The following is a 17,013-nucleotide window of genomic DNA, read 5'->3' on the forward strand; positions in this document are numbered from 1 at the left end:
AGCTATAACTGTAAGCTATAACTCATTAATTTATAAAATAGAAAATAAAATGTATAAAATAAAAATATAATAGTAACATTTTACATTTTGTAAGATTTTATTAATTTTTGATATTTGTACTTGTATCTAGCTGTATTTTGAAGTAAAATTCATGCCTTTCTTTTATTTTAAGGCCATGGAACATCTTTCAAGATAGATTGTAATGTCTGTTCTTGTTTTGCTGGAAATTTGATATGCTCAACTCGCCAGTGCCTAAATGAATACAGCTCAGATGATGAACGCCGGAAATCTACCGGTAAAATGTCAAGGCACAACAAGAAAATTTAAAAACAGTGAATAGTTGTACTAAGATAAATGTATTTGTTTTTCTTAGCTGTCTGTCTCTTTATATACAATGGCAAGCCTTTATCATTTATCTGCTGGTCTTTTTTTGGCATAATTCAAAATGCTGATTAGGGCCTATAAAATGCTATAACAGTTATGCTCTAGGCTGATAGGTGATATCTTCTTGTATGAGCCATCTTGGGCCCCGAGACTCTCAGGAGAGGCTTTTTTCTCAGTCCTACTAACCTCATAAATATGAGTTGTGGGGACATAAATCAGAGCCTTCTCATTGACTCCCTTCAGGGCTCTGAAACTTTTCCTCAGAGCCTAGAACAGCCCTTTTGCCATCAGACAAATCCCCTTTTTCACCAGGCAAAGACTTTCTGTTCCTCTAACAATTGGATTTTGAAAATTTTGGGTTATTGTGAAAACAAAAATTGGCGATAAAGCTTTAGTGGAGAGACCCTTTTCCCATAATAACTCTTCCAGGAGTAAATTTTCCTTCCTAGAGGTAGATTTCTTCTCACTTCCTGTTGCCTCACCCCTGTTTGTAATTAGTAGTTGAATGTAAGACAAGTGTTTATAACTCAGCGATTACCTGTAATGTGGCTCTAATTTCAGGATTGGTGTGGGGCATTAGCTATTATAGTGTAGACATCAGAATTTCAAGGATTTTGTGAATCTGCACAATCCTAAAAATGGTTTAATTCTTTTAGGTCTACCATGCAACTGTGAGGATGAATTTGTCCCAATGTGTGGGCACAATGGACGAACCTATCCAAGTGTTTGCATAGCACGTTGTGTTGGGCTTCAGGACAATCAGCTTGAATTTGGGTCCTGCATATCTCCTTGCAAATCTAATCCCTGCCTAAAAAATCAGAGGTAAACATTTAAGAAAATCGGAGGTTGAGAAAATGTTTTTGTTAGCCAGCTGTCTTACATACGAAAAGCAATCAAATTTTGAATTAACTGTTAAGAAACAAAATTAAAAGTCCATCTTATTGCATAGGCCAATCCAATGTCACAAGATTAGGGAAATACTGGGTGTGATTCTGAGATCAAGGATACTAAAAGATAAGGGAATTCATGATGGATGGGAATTTCTTTGGAATTCATGATGGATTGGTATTTGCTGGACTTCTCCTCATTGTAACTGTTTGAAATTGAAATATCTAACTTTAAAAGACTTGGCTTGCAGACAATTTTATTGCTTAGAAGGTGGGAGAGGCCACAAGGGGAGTATCTCAGTGTAATGGAGTCTCCTTCTTTGGAGGCTTTTAAACAGGTTGTATGGCCATCCGTGGGGAAGTGTTTTGGCTTTATATTCCTATATGACGGGATTGGACCGAATGGCCTGAGTCTCTTCCAGTTCTATCCATAGACTTTCACTGTGTCCTTAGTAACACATGATCTAATATACAGAGCGTATAATGTTATACCCTGTGCTCTATATGCATAACACCCTATTAGTTATACTTCTAGGCCATAAAGTTGGACTTTCCCCTGTGTTGGGGCAATGCAGATGCCCATCCTGGTTTCCTATGCAGAATCCGGAACCAGTGTCACCACAGTCATTATGTGCTCCCTGGACTCAGACAGCTTGAGAAGCAGGGATGATTGTCTCTCCTCTCATCGTTCCCCCCCCCCCCCCCCCAAAAGAAAACCCCAAAGATACCGTGCTTACCTGATATCCAGCATATTTGCTTTCTGGTTAATCCCTGCCATGTGAGTGAACAACAAGGCAACTTGGGAGAAATAGGAGAGGGACTCGCTATGTGCTCATCATGTTGGAAATCAGGTAAGAAGAATTCAGGATAGCCCCTGTCTGGTGGTAATGCGGCCCCAGACCAGTATGTTTCATATGCCTGTATAGAACTGCCCCTGGTCTTTATTTGGAAACCCTGGCATGAATTTTCACCAAAAATGTGAAAAATTATTTGAAATTGGCGAATAAAATTGTAATCTCAACCAAGGTAGAAAAACTTAAAATATTAAATTTTTATGTGTAATAATGAAATAAACAAAGATTTACAGACCTAGCTGTTTCTGGAAATCTGTAAAACTCTCAGGTCTATTAAGTAGTATTTATTTATTTATCGTGTCAGAAGCGAACCAAGGATACAAGTTGTACAGTAGAGTCTCGCTTATCCAACATAAATGGGCCGGCAGAATGTTGGATAAGCAAAAATGTTGAATAATAAGGAGGGATTAAGGAAAAACCTATTAAACGTCAAATTACATTATGATTTTACAAATTAAGCACTAAAACATGTTTTACAACAAATCGACAGAAAAAACAGTTCAATACACGGTACCGTTATGTAGTAATTACTGTATTTACGAATTTAGCACCAAAACATTGCAATGTATTGAAAACATTGACTACAAAAACATTGACTACTAAAAGGCAGGTTGCGTTGGATAATACAGAACGTTGGATGAGCAAAGGTTGGATAAGCGAGACTAATGTATTTGAAAACACAAAGTTTTAAAAACTATTAAGCAATAGTTTTTAAAACTTTGTTTGTGTTTTCAAATACATTAGAGTCTCACTTATCCAACCTTTGCTCAGTTAATCCAACCTAAGCAGTTAATAAAATTAATATATTTATTGAAGAATTAATGAAGGCAACTGCTTGCTGATGGATTTCAAAGGAAATTGAGGTTACTTGGCTGATGACTTTGGATAAACCCTATTTATATTTAATCTCTCACAAAACAGTGTTCATAGTCATTTAATATAGTTGGTTGAGAGAATTTACTGTATAATTTTTTAATCTATTTTTCAGACACTATTTTTGATGGACTTGGGAATACTGCTTCATCTGGTGCTTTTAGAGAAAGGACTCTCCTAGGGCCCTTCTACACTGATCATATAATATGGTTCGAAGCTATTTGAGATTGCGGTGGCCACAAAACATATACAGTTAATGTACACATTTAAGGGTGTAGAACACATTTTTAAAAGTCTTAAAGTTCAGCCAAACATGCAGTGTAGCTGCATGCAAACATGCAATGTATCCCAGATTCAGGGAGAATTGACTTCACCAAATGTAGAGTGCATCATTGTAGACTCTTGCCTCTGCTGAAGTGCAATAAAGAATCCAAAATGGGAGGAAGGGAAGGGGGCAAATTATAAAAATATCTGCAAAGGAAATGAGATCATGGGACAGTTTGTTTTCCCCGTTCCCTATCAATTTAGGAAGCAGCTGAGCAGCAATGAAGTGGAAGCTGCTACTTTTGTTTGATTTACAGATTCTCTCTCTTTCAGCCTCCTCTCTTTTGTAGTTCCTTATTAAGTTACCTCTGGGATCTGCTTGGGGTATGTGTGATAACATAAATAATATGGATTTTTTTTGTTTTAACTAGATGCATACCAAAGCCACAAGTTTGCCTAACCAGTGTTGAGAAATTTGGATGTAATCAATATGAATGTGTGCCCAGGCAGTTCAGTTGTGGTGACCAGTTGCGAGATCCTGTTTGTGACACAGACAATATAGAATATGCAAACTTGTGTACTCTACATCAAAAAGGAAAAAGTATGTCATACAAAGGCCCATGTCAGGTATGCAGTACTATTTCAAGTTGTTTGTGGCATTTATTGTTCTGCAGTTTATTCAGGTCAAGCCAGATTTTTTTCACTCTTTAATAATAATAATAATAATAATAATAATAATAATAATAATAATAATAATAATAATAATAATATAATATTTCTTACATTTTTGCTCTCATTCTTTCTTCACTTATGTAATTTAATATGTATACATTTTAAACAATCGAGCATGCTATGAATGGGTATTTTTAAACAATATTTTTTTAGAAATACATTTTAATATGTATATTTTATAAAATGTTTTTGATGATTATGTGTTTTTAGCAATGTTGTAACCCGCCTCAAGCCACAAGGAAAGGCGGATAAGAAATAAAATTATTATTATTACCAAAACAGAACACACTTCAATCTTACTGTTGTTTGTCCGACCGTTAGGAGTCTGCAAATATATTCAATGTGAAGGGAGCCATTTTCTTAAGACAGTTTTCCCAGTAAAATTGCCAGGCTTCCTCTGGAAGCAATATCTGGCAGTAACAACCTGTGATGAAGGAAGGGTATGGCTCTCAAAGGATTGGATTTGTGCTCATGTGTGCAATCATCCTCCAACCACGCTGAGTGCTCACTTTGACTTAGAAAATACCTTTCTGTGAAAATAAGCATTGTTTTATATTTGAATTTTGTACTGAATGTAGGCTAAGATTTGATTTTGGAAACAACAGATCAAAATCCAAACTGTACCTTCTTCCTTGTACAGTGTAAGGGGGAAATGTTGTGTTTAACCACATATGCATACAAGGAATAGCAATTAGATTTTCAATATATTTAAAAAATATGAGCCTGGCCTCAAAATATGATTGTTTCTCATTGTAGATAAATGAGGCATTGCCATTTACCATTGGTCCATGTCTTAGTCTTTGGAGAAACGGAAAACAAGTTTGCTCCATCTTCAGTGTGACAAATGTGATGAACATGGCCGGGAGGAGCATAGATTAATCAAATAGAGGATATCAAATATGTGGATAACGGGATTGTGCTTTACTAATCCAGGCTGATCCTGTTTAGCTTCCTAGATCAGATAGGATTTGGTACCTTTACATAGTAAAAAGAAACAAACCATGTAGTTAGCCTTCCATATCCACTGTGAGAAGATATTTTTTAAAACCCCAAAAAACAAACCTTGAATGTTGCTATTTTATATAAGGGATAACATTTTCCTATACCATTGTATAGAATGGGATTTGAACATTATTGGTATTCAAAGTGAATCTCAAAACCAAACTCTAGCGGATACACAAAATACATCTTCTAGTTCTTTAAAGCTGTAAGTGTTCATACTAGCTAGGCAAAAGGTCAGTGGCAATATGTATTAGAAATCATTGTGGTATGCCAAGAGATTTTATACTTTCCCTGTTTTTTCCAGCATAATTTGAAACTTTACTTTCAATCAGTAGTTTATTCAGCCTTTATTTTGAATTTGAAATGCTGTAACCATTTTGCATTCAGAAACCCAACATAAATTGACAAGGAAATGGAAAACAATCACTCAATCTGTGATGTTTTTCACTTTTCATTTGCCATTCTCTGGATAGTTTACCATGATTGCTTTTTCTATCATGATGTGACTCAGTGAAATCGTTGGCTAGCGAGTGTCCATATGTAAGTTAGTTTTCTGATGGTTCAAAGTACATTCAACTTGCTGGTTGACTGGCAATCTGGCCAATTATAAAAAGTGTGAATAATTGCCTGAAGTCTTGATTTGCATACAGGGTGGTACACGTCTTGTCCACCATAGGACAAATCACAAGTGATACCCAGTATACAAAATTTATCTTGCATATGATTTTGTGATCTCATTTTTGAGTATGTTAAAAATTCACTTTTCACTAGAGAAACATGCTTCATTAACATCATCTTTCTCATTGTCTCAGAAATATATTTAACAACATTCCTGTGAGTGGGAACAAGATTTTTGTAAGGAGATTAAAATAGCATATGAATATTAAGTGTAATGTATTGTTTACTCATGTATTATGTATTTTCATAATGCAGTTACTTCTGGGCCTTTTATTGACATAAAGTTTACTGGATATTTAATCTGGTACTTTCAACAAATTACTGAGTTTCAAAAAAAAAGTAAGGATTAAAAAATTCTTAGTTTGATATTTTATGCATATGATTGTTTTCAATTTCGGATATTGCATTCTGCATTTAATTTGGAAAGAATCATAAGATTTTAGAGATTCCAAGTTCACTGTGTTGGGGTGGGGGTTTTTTTAGTCTTTTTGCAGATCAGTAGATCTGGTATGTGGCCATAATGGTGAAACATACAGCAATGTATGTGCTGCCTATTCTGATCGTGTGGCTGTAGATTACAGTGGACCTTGTCAAGCTGTAGGAGTCCTTTCCGACTACAGTTACCAAGGAGAATGTGCATCTGTTACATGCCCTCGTCTTTCAGATACTGGTTACAGGCCAGTTACTCCACCAGGTGAGAGCACATTTGAAGTTTGTGAGCATCTTGACAATATTAAGAGAAACATAGTTGTTTAGGTTCTTTTGAAACAGCAGAATTTTAGATTTTTCATACCTCTGTCAGAAAAAAGCTGGTCTTAATACTTCTTCAGCATAACCACAATAATGCACTTTACATTTATGATTTGAAGAGGTAAGTATATACAGGGATCAGACAACCTGTCTTCTACCTGGAAATAAAACAAAACTGGAAATACTATATTTCATCACGTAATAGTTGCAGTTGCCATTTTTATACCCTTTTATTGAAAGGGAGGTGTGTGACTATTATGTGATAAAAACATATGCCTTTGATTCTCCAGTTTCTGGTTTTTATTAGAAACCAGATGGATGATCCTACATCAAACAAACAGCTCTATTTCTGTTTGTTTTTTTTTAAAAAACTGCCTTGCCTCAGAAAAAGGAAGGAGGGGGGTAAATTCCTCCTCCCTTCTTTCCTTTTCTAAAGGCAAGGCAATTTACAATATCTGAAATGAAGCTCTTTGGGAAAGGAGGGAAGATCCATATTCCAGAGACCTCCATTTCATAGTTTTGAACTGTCTTGCCTTTGAAGAAAGAAGAAAAGAAAGAACTGGAAATCAGCGCCAAATGGCTCTGTGACTATTACGCGAGGAACACAAAAATACCAATTTTGCATCCCCAAAAATGGTGCAGTTATTATGGAGTGGCAACTATTATGCGATGAAATGCAGAAGTTATCTTGCAACAGTTATGCTTATTGTGTCCATCCTGTAAGGCTATAATGTTGAATGTCATACTGATTTCTTTAGTGAATTAAATGTCACAAACTGTTATGATAACATAGGGTGCTTCTTTACTGCCAAATAATGCACTATAGAAGCTCAATAGCCTGTGTCCCTTCACACAACGCACATAGGCTAATCCGATTTAACTGCTTAATGTTACTGGGCCCTGTAGCAAATTATGTACTTTCTCTTGTGCTGGGGCAGTGGGAACATCTATCCGTATGGTGGATCCAGTATTGCTGTCCCCACAGCCATCCCATGCTCCTCGGGGTCAGGCAACCTGGGGAAGTGGGATGCACTCCCTTTCCGCCCTCTGCACCACTGATTTCCCCCTGGAGAAGAGAAAAAAAGGACCTTCTGCAAGGTAGCAGACCCCTTTTCTTGTTTACAAGCCATATGACTTGCATAGGAATCTGTGAAAAACTGGAGAGAGGCTCACTCTTTCCAGGTTCCTTTGTCCATGTCCCACCATGCCAAACTGGATGGCACAGCTGGTTGGCGGGCAGTGCCTTGCCACTGAGGCAGCTCAGGACACCATTATATGGTCCCAATGCGACTCAAAACCAGCATTTTTCATGCCAGCGCTGAGCCGTATTATGTGCATATGTGGAAGGGTCCTTGGATGCCTTTAAACATGATTAGATGAATTGGACTACAATAGTATTTCCTGCTAAAATATATACATGGAAGCTTTCAACACAAATCCATTTCTCAGCTATTACACTTTCCAAAAGGGAAAAAAAGGTACGGACTGGAGAGAGTATGGACAGGAACCAGTGGAATTTTCCAAAGGAGATGGGGCGATCCCTCCTTCAAGAGCATGATAATGATGGCATTTTTGTAGTTCAAGTTTATGAACCCTCATAACAAAAGACTTGTCTTGGACACTGCATAGCAAGATTTTTTTATCTGGAGGAGAGAGTGATATTTTTCAGAGAATTGACACCCATCAAGACTTTTAAATATTTTTTCTACACAGTCTAGGGGGAAATCTTGAGATAATATAGATGCCCGGAGGCCCCGTTTTATTTTGAGGAGATGGCAGATCTATTAGCCAGCCACAATGAAATAAAATTTGTGTATGCACATACACCACTCATAGCGGCTGTTGGGGAGTAAGAGCTTACAAGGACTCTTGGCTTGATGTCCTACTTTGTGTATTTTCTGGAAGCATCTGGTTGATTCCTGTGTGAAACAGCATGCTGGATAGATGTCCTTCATTTTGGTCCAGTGAGGTTCCCTGTTAGTTTGAACATTTAAAAAGCACACACTGTATAAACCACTAGATCATAAATTTTATTTATAAATCTCAGTCTGGACATGTATTATTTCTTTATTGTGCAGGAGCATGCTGTCCTCTATATGCAGGGATGCTGCGGGTTTTGTATGATAAAGAAAAGCTGGATATCTTTGCCAGGGTGAGTAAACTCAGGTTCTGAAAATATTAAGCTATTGCACAGCAGTGTGGAGATGAGCACTCTGTAATTTTTAGGATGGAGGCATAGGAGATAAACAAACACGTTCAGCTCATGGGCCCCATACAATTCTGGGAGTAGTTATAATATTACTCATACAATAAAATAGGGGAAGGATTTATATTTGTTAAACACTTGTGTGTTTAACCCCTAAGGAACTCCTCGTATGTTACAGTCCACTAGGCTTTCCAATGTGGCTTGTGATGCTTTCTGGGCTAGACATGTTCCATGCGACTTGTAATTTTTTCATGGCTTTGATCTTGTTTTATTCAATGTAAGTCTTTTCTTTTTTATTCTTTTGACTCAGTTCATTTCCCCACCCATCCAGTCTTACCAGAACACAGTCTAAATTTCTGCTATGCATTATAATATTTTCTGGTTGTGGAAATTTCCAAAACACTTCACCCAAAATGTAACTACTGGTGTCCCCATGCGTTCTAGCTTGGACCCAACTCAAGGTGATTTTGGGCATTTTGGGGGTTTTCATTTTCATTAAAAAAAACTTCTTGTATCAAACCTCCCACATGGTCATATTCAACTACTTTTTGAAGTTTAAAATGTTTTTGTCTCAGTATTGCTTTAACTAGGTTGTATTTGTTAATTGCCTCAGGAACTCTTTTTGGCTGGGAGGTGATACAAAATTACTATGAAATAAATAAATCTCAATAGTCTCAGATTCTGGCCAATTAATGGAATAGCCAGAAAGGGCCCAAAGTTATTAAAAATAGATATTAAAGCTACTGAAACCTCTCTAAAACCATTAATACTGTAATACTAACTCTAATCAGAAAGGTTCTGGCCTATAAATAAAACAGCAAAAAATCATTAGCACCCACCATTTTGATATTCCTATTTTTCGTGCATAAATACATGAATCTTCCATGAAAAATCCTCTGTTCATGTTTTCTTTGCACTATAAATATCATCCCTCTCCTCTATTCTCAGTCGAACTTGTTTTTTCTTCATGCACTCTGTGAATGCATACTTATGGAGTTACTGCACTTGTGCAGGCTCCAACAGAAAGTTTCCAAAGCTGAATCTTTTGAATTCTGGTGGTAAGCCCGCCCACTCCTCCCAGGGCATAAAAGGGAGCCCTGGCCACACGCTCCCCGGTTCCTTTTTTCCGCTGCGCAGCTCTCTTCAGAACTTCATTGGAATGTTGACAATGTGTTTCAAACACTGCACCCAGCAGGCTTCCAAAATTCCAGACTCTGACAGCCATGTGAAATGCCACCTCTGTCTAGGACAAGGCCACATTGTTGAGTCCTGCCGCCATTGCCAGGCTTTCACTGCATAGGCAAGAAGGAATAGGGTGGCGTGCCTCAAGACACTGCTGTACCAACAATCCATGACACCTCCACCTCCGGTGCCACCTGTGGCCTGATCTTCAGCCTCAGTTACTTCCAAGAGCTCAAAGTCTTCACGAGCGCCGAACGCGGCTTGCACCATAACTACAATGACCATTCCTGCCCGACCTCGACCGGCTGGACCCCCATCAACCTCGAACTCTTTTGTATCTGTGAGGTCGACTCGGTTAAACATGGCAACTTCACCATCCACATCATCGATGCAGATCACATTTAAATGGGCCTACGAGGAGTCCTGCCGAGCACAGTCAGATGGTGCTACCCCTTTGATGATCTCACTTACTCTGGACAAGTCATTGGGAGGGCCCTCCAAAGAGAAGTCGCAGCCTCCAACCAAAAAACGCCCCAGGAATCCTCTTCCTCTTCCTTGACAAGGAGAGACCAACTGTCATTCTCGGCCACTCTGTTCCAACAATCATCATCCTCCCTCCAGCCAGCCCAGCCTCCCATGTCATCCCTGGAATCGCTGGTCCGCCAGTTATTGGTGGGAGAGGTCCAGGACTCCCGCCTCTCTCAACACACGCAGTCGTCAGAATGCCAGTCCAACATCCATAAGTCGGCCAGCCTCAGGCCCGCCAATAACTCTTCCCTCCAACCATCTCCACACTGGAGAAAGGGAGGCAGACTACTCGCCTGGCAAAATTGTCTCAGGTGTCAGCATCAAAGCAGCCTCCAAGACCAAAGTCCCCGCCAAGGCCTCCCAGCCCTCAATATCACCACCAGCAGATCTACTCCTTCAATCCCCACAAGGGAATGAGAAATTTAAAATAGTCTTTCCTTTGTCCATGTGGATAAATTCCGAGCACACTTCAAACTCTGTCTCTCTCTCTCTGCTTCACTCTTCAAACTGTCACTGCACCTGCTTAGTGCAAGCCTGAACAAAATTGCAACAATATAACAACTCTCCAGACATGGCTCAACCAATCAGCTTCATGCATCTTATTTTGCAGTTGACACACACACATTAACTGATTTCTTACATATCTTAACATGCCCCACCTAAGCGTCTCTTAAATCATGACACCCCCCCCCCCCATTACCCCAGTGCCATTTAATTCTTATTACAGTAGAGTCTCAATTATCCAACCTTCTCTCATACAATGTTCTGTATTATCCAAGGCAGTCTGGCTCCGGCCCGGATCCACAGCTGTTTCTCTAGGGAAGAAACGATCAAAAAAATTTTTTAAAATCTTCACAGGTCTGAACTTTTTACAGATGTAACTTCTGACAATGTTGTTACTATAAGGTCATTTAATACAATTCTGTGTGTTGTCGAAGGCTTTCATGGCCGGGATTACAGGGTTGTTGTATGTCTTTCGGGCTGTGTGGCCATGTTCCAGAAGTATTCTCTCCTGACATTTCGCCCACATCTATGGCAGGCATCCTCAGAGGTTGTGAGGTATGGATCCATACCTCACAACCTCTGAGGATGCCTGCCATAGATGTGGGCGAAACGTCAGGAGAGAATACTTCTGGAACATGGCCACACAGCCCGAAAGACATACAACAACCCTGTAATACAATTCTCATTATTTGTAGTCAATTTTTAGCAGTCAGTGTTTTAGTAGTCAATGTTTTCAATACATTGCAATGTTTTAGTGCTAAATTTGTAAATATAGTAATTATTACATAACGTTACAGTGTATTGAACTCCTTTTTCTGTTGGTTTGTTGTAAAACATTATGTTTTGGTGCTGAATTTGTAAAATCATAACATAATTTGACGTTCAGTAGATTTTCTTTAATCCCTCCTTATTATCCACCATTTTCGCTTATCCAATGCTCTACCAGCCCGTTTTTGTTGGATAAGCGAGACTTTGCTGTATTCAAAAAGTTAATTCCAGTCATGTGGAGGAAGTCTAAAAGGCCATGAACTTGGTCTAAACAAGCTGACAAAGAATATGGCATCCATGAAAGAAAAATAAAAGAACAAATTGATTTAAATGATCTGCATCCAATTCAGGGTAACTTAAGTGCTTAACTTCATTGTGTGTATTTGGTGAGAATATGTGAAAATATTAATGTCATCTGACATTAATTATCTTGCGGCTGATAATTTAAAAAATCATACAAAAATACTGACATATGTATGGAAGTACTAATTGAGCATTGGTTTTTTTCACAGATTTCTTGCTACATTCATATGCAGAACGCAAAGACATGTTTATATATTTTGTATAGCTTGTAATGGTAAAAGAACATTGAGAGGAGTGGGGCTGTTTGGAATGAAAGTTGCCTCCCTTTTCTGTGCTCATGCATTCTCTAGTTATCTCTATGCTCTCGCCATTCATTTCTCCCCCTCTTCATTGTCACCAACTCACTGTCATGTACATTTTGATTTTAATTTTTAAAATATGTTATGTTACTATAAATATACTGTACATGAGACCCCTAGAACTATAAGAAATGCAAAAAATTCACTGTTAAATAGCTCATTCTTGAATTGCTCCCCACCTTAAAAATCAAATTGCTCCCCCCTCCTCCTCTGGGGAGTGTGCCTCATATTGGGAACCAAGTGGTTAACACCATCCAAAAGAATCATCCCTAGCTAAAGTCCTCTCCCAAGTAGTAGCTGAGTCAGGCCAAACAAACTGCTGGCCATGACAGAGGACTCCACTTATTACTCAGTTTTGTTTGATCCAAATGTGAAAGTGCCTGAAAGTTTCCACTTGACAAATCTGTTATTTACCACTTGACAAATCTATTATTTTAAGAAGGAAAATGTTTTATTTTACTCAATCTAATATTAAATATCACTTTTGTAATTGGAAGCTCAGTTTTTTAAAAGAAAATTTTCTTTCAGGTAACCAAACGTCCAATTACAGTACTTGAAATACTACAAAAAATTCGTCTCCATGTTTCTGTACCACAGTGTGATGTATTTGGATACTTCAGCATAGAATCTGAAATTGTGATACTTATAGTTCCTGTTGATCAGAATCCCAAGCCACTTCAGGTATATAATTTGTTAAGCAGTGGTTTTGTATCTGTTTTGTTTTGTTTTATTTACTTACTGTATTTTATTTGGCTGAAATGTTTTCTATTTTCTAATCATACCAGCATTTAAAACAAGTCTAAAGGTGAGTTATGTACCAGGCTCTGCATACTTAATCCAATGCTATCAGTAACATAAGTATTGGGATTTTAAAGACTATGTTTATGAAAAGAGGAAATTTCTTTTTGTAAAACTTGGTTGCCATGGCTTTCAAAAGTTTTGGGAGAATACTTTTTCCTGAAATTTCGTCTAGAAATCCAACAAAATATTTTTAAATGCTATCATATCAAGATTTCTGTTCTTTTAGACTACAGGTTAATGTGGATTTTCTAGTGGAATTTGCTCAGATGGGTCTCTACTGTAATAGATTTAAGAGTAGCATATTAGAAAAGATCATTGTCTTCTCTCAGTACCAGACACAGCGTGTTCTCCAAATTTTCTGAATTCCAAAGCTAGAGGATGTTTTCCCCATTTTTATTCTGAATGACCTAAATGGGTACACAAAGCACCAGAAACACCACCAAGATCCATATATAGAGGGGTTTGCTTGCTTCTGAAATTCAAATAGTAGGATATTTTAAGCCATATTCTATATAGAATTACTTCAATGGACAGGATTGTTATCGCGGCCATCAATCTGGCTCTAGCTCCTTTATGCCCAAACTGGGAGTGTATGGAACCATTCCTCTGGACCACTTACCTTGATTTTTCTTCTTCGTGGTGCTTCTGTGGAATTCGCACATATGGGTTATCCTACTGCGCCTGCGCAGCATTCCGGAACCTTCTAGAAGCTCTAATGAAACTTTTTGGCGCGAGCCCCGCCCACTCTCCCCAGTAGAGTATATAAGGCCCTGTGGGCGGGGCTAGGCAGTTCCTTTTTTCCGCCGCTCAGTCAGCAACTAAGGAACCTCTAGCTCTAGTGTGATTTATTAATTGACTATTTGGTATTGACTACGGACCGGCTATTTCACTACTTGATATCTCTCTCCAACCCTAAGACTTCGGAAAGGACTTTACTTTGGCATTCGGACGACCCTAGGCAGGCTAGTGACGATGGCTTCTTTTTTTAAGAAATGTGGGGCGTGTGGAGGCAAGCTTCCTGAGGCCGATGGCCATTCTAAATGCCTCCTCTGCTTGGGAGAGAGTCATAACTCCCAGGCTTGCCAAGTGTGCCGAGGGTTTACCCCTCAGGCAAGGAAAAATCGCGAGTCCAGATTGAAAGCTCTTCTCTATGAGCAGGCCCTGGCCCCAGCAACTCCAGCAGCAGGGGCCGAAACCGGGCTAAGCGCTCCTGAAGGGAGAAATTCTCCGTCCACAGTAGGCCCCTCGCTGCTGCAATCGCCTCAAAATGGCGCGGAGGAGGAGGCTCCAATCTCCTCATCTCAGAAAACAGCTCCCAGGGCGAAGGAAGGGCGCAAGAAGACTAAAAAGACTAAGCATATGGGAAGCGCCCCTCTGCAGAAATCCCGGCCCCAGCTTACCGTGCAGCCCCCGGAGGATGCTGAGAACTTACCGGATGAGTCCTCTGGGTCGCAGGGCCCCCCCCCCGTTGACTCCGGTAGAGCCGATGGCATCACAAGCGCTTTCCCCGTCGGGGCTTCTCCCTGCTCAGCCGGTCCCAAGTGTACCGAGCTTACAGCAGGAGGCGCTGAGGGGGGGGGAGGAGAGAGAGAAGGAGAGAGAGGAGATCAAGTTCCTCATCAAGCTCGCAAAATTCCTCTCCTTCTCCCAAGAGGCCCAAAGACTCCCGCTCGCGCCGCCGCCGCCGCCGCCGCCGCCGCTCCTCCTCCTCTCCAAGTTCGAGGGATTCCAGATCTCCCCGGCGGCGGGCTTCCCCATATCCATGCGGACCGGGCTACTTTCCACCAGATCCTCGGTTCCCATTCATGTTTTATGGCCACGGCCTCCCTCCATACCCCCTCCCACCTCCTGGATTCGAGGGGTTTTACCCTCTCGATCCTTATGCCCGCCAGCTAACGCCGGGTTCGGGGAGAAGCCACGCCCACACAGCGTCACCACTGGGCGCACCACTAGGGTCACGCCCACAAAGCGAGGCCCTGAATTCGGGGCGGGCTCCTGAAATGCCGGACTCCTCCCTCTCTGCAAAGCGCCCTGCTTCAGGAGCGGCGCTGGAAATGGTGCCTGCTCTCGGGACCGAGAACACTTCATTAATGCAGGTGGCTCCCCAGCCTGAGCAAGCTTCTACTTCAAAGCCAACCCATCAGATCGGATCCCTGGATCCCGACCGAGTAGCCCAGTTTGAAAATGATGATGGCAAGGCTCAGGAAGGCCCAATCCCCGGGGTTGACCCTCATGAGGATATCGACCCCCCCTCAGCGGAAGACATTAGAAGTTTCACAGCCTTGTTGATAAGACTCTCCAGAGCTTTAAACCTTCCCACTCCAAAGCCCTCCAAGGTTGTTGAGGATCCAGTATTCCCTTCTTCAAAACAACAGGCCCCAGCTACCACTTCATTGCCTTATCTCCCTTACCTGGTGGAGTTAGTAAAGAATGAAGGGGTCCCACCAGCCTCCTTGCCTGCAACTCCGAGGAGGGCGGAGTTTCTCTATAAGATCAATCTCTCTGAAGTTTCATGGCTAGCAAAACAGCCTAAACTTAATTCAAGAGTGGTGAATGTGACACAACCTAAGGCAGTCCAAAGATCCCAACCCACCCCCCCCCCCGATAAAGAAGGGAAAAAACTAGACAGCTTTGGGAAGAGGTTCTACACCTCAGCCTGCCTGTTTGCTCGCATCGCCCATTACGGTGCCTACATGGGGGCGTACCAGTCTTACCTTTGGGACAAAATTGCTCCTTACATTGATTTGCTTCCTCAAGGGGACCAAGCCCTAGCGAGGGCATTCCGTCAAGAGGCCTCCCTTTTGTCAGACCTTCAAAAGGAGCTAGCGAAGAATACTGCTGATGCATCCGGCAAGCTCCTGGCGGGGGCTATCTCTCTAAGACGCCATGCCTGGCTGCGGGCAGCTAACTTATCTCAGTCAGCGAAGTCTGTCATTGAAGATCTCCCTTTAGATGAAGCCGGGCTGTTTAATCCAGAAACGGACGCCGAGATTAAAGACACTCATGAAGTCACCCAAGCTGCTAATAAGTATGGCGTCCAACCTTCGTACTACTACTATCAGAGACGTCGCTGGGGACAGTACTACCGCTCCAAGAGATCTAGCCCGCCATCCTCTAGAGGGAAGCAAAGACCTCCCTTTCGCCCCCAGGGGCCTAGGAGATCATCTTTTCCCTATAGGTCTCAGCCGCGGGGAGGAGGCAGGCCAGGTGAGAAGCAAAGACGCCGTTTTTAGCGAAAGCACTAGCGCTCCCGCCCCTTCAACCTCTCCAAGTTTGGAATCCCATGTTGACAGTTGTTTGGAACCCCGTGTTAGCAGTTGGCCTTCTCGGAGGTCGGTTACCTTTGAGCGTGTTCGTTCTTCATTGTTCTTAGCTCGGCACCCTGATAACGTAGAGGAAGGTTGTCTTCTCTTCAAGGACAGGCTAGCTCCATACCTGGAGGCTTGGAAGGAAATAACTTCAGATGCATGGGTTTTAGACACTGTGCAGAATGGCTATGCCATTGAGTTTTTCTCATACCCCCCGACAGGGGTCCCCCGCCCTACGGCGCCCTCTGACTGCCTTCGGGAAGAAATAGCTACCCTGTTAAGGAAAGGGGCCATTTCCAGAACACCTTATAGGAGGGTCAGGAGATGCTTTTTTTCGAGATACTTCTTAGTTCGCAAAAAAGGTGGGGGCGTGCGTCCCATCCTTGATTTGAGGGCGGTCAATCGCTACATTCGGACCCGCAAGTTTAGGATGGTGACTCTAGCTTCCATTCTCCCTTTTCTCCAGAAAAACATGTGGTTTGCCACGATTGATCTACGTGATGCCTATTTCCACGTGGCTATTCGGCGTGCTCACCGGAGGTTTTTGAGTTTTATGATTGGTGACTCTTGTTTTTCCTTCAATGTACTCCCTTTCGGCCTTGCCACGGCACCGAGAGTATTTACAAAATG

At 41.1% G+C, this 17,013-nt stretch overlaps 1 protein-coding gene across 2 annotated transcripts in view; it reads left to right on the plus strand.

Moving 5' to 3' along the window:
- Positions 1-17,013, plus strand: part of reck (reversion inducing cysteine rich protein with kazal motifs) — a 73,719-nt gene that overhangs the window by 48,016 nt on the left and 8,690 nt on the right. For both annotated transcript variants that reach the window (XM_062957889.1, XM_008112976.2), the window contains 6 exons: positions 173-295; positions 1,041-1,206; positions 3,694-3,889; positions 6,158-6,368; positions 8,503-8,576; positions 12,803-12,955. In XM_062957889.1, the coding sequence (XP_062813959.1) occupies positions 173-295; positions 1,041-1,206; positions 3,694-3,889; positions 6,158-6,368; positions 8,503-8,576; positions 12,803-12,955 (923 nt within the window). The remainder of the gene's footprint in view (positions 1-172; positions 296-1,040; positions 1,207-3,693; positions 3,890-6,157; positions 6,369-8,502; positions 8,577-12,802; positions 12,956-17,013) is intronic.

This window comes from Anolis carolinensis, chromosome 6 (genome assembly GCF_035594765.1).
Source record: "Anolis carolinensis isolate JA03-04 chromosome 6, rAnoCar3.1.pri, whole genome shotgun sequence".
Lineage (NCBI taxonomy): Eukaryota > Metazoa > Chordata > Lepidosauria > Squamata > Dactyloidae > Anolis > Anolis carolinensis.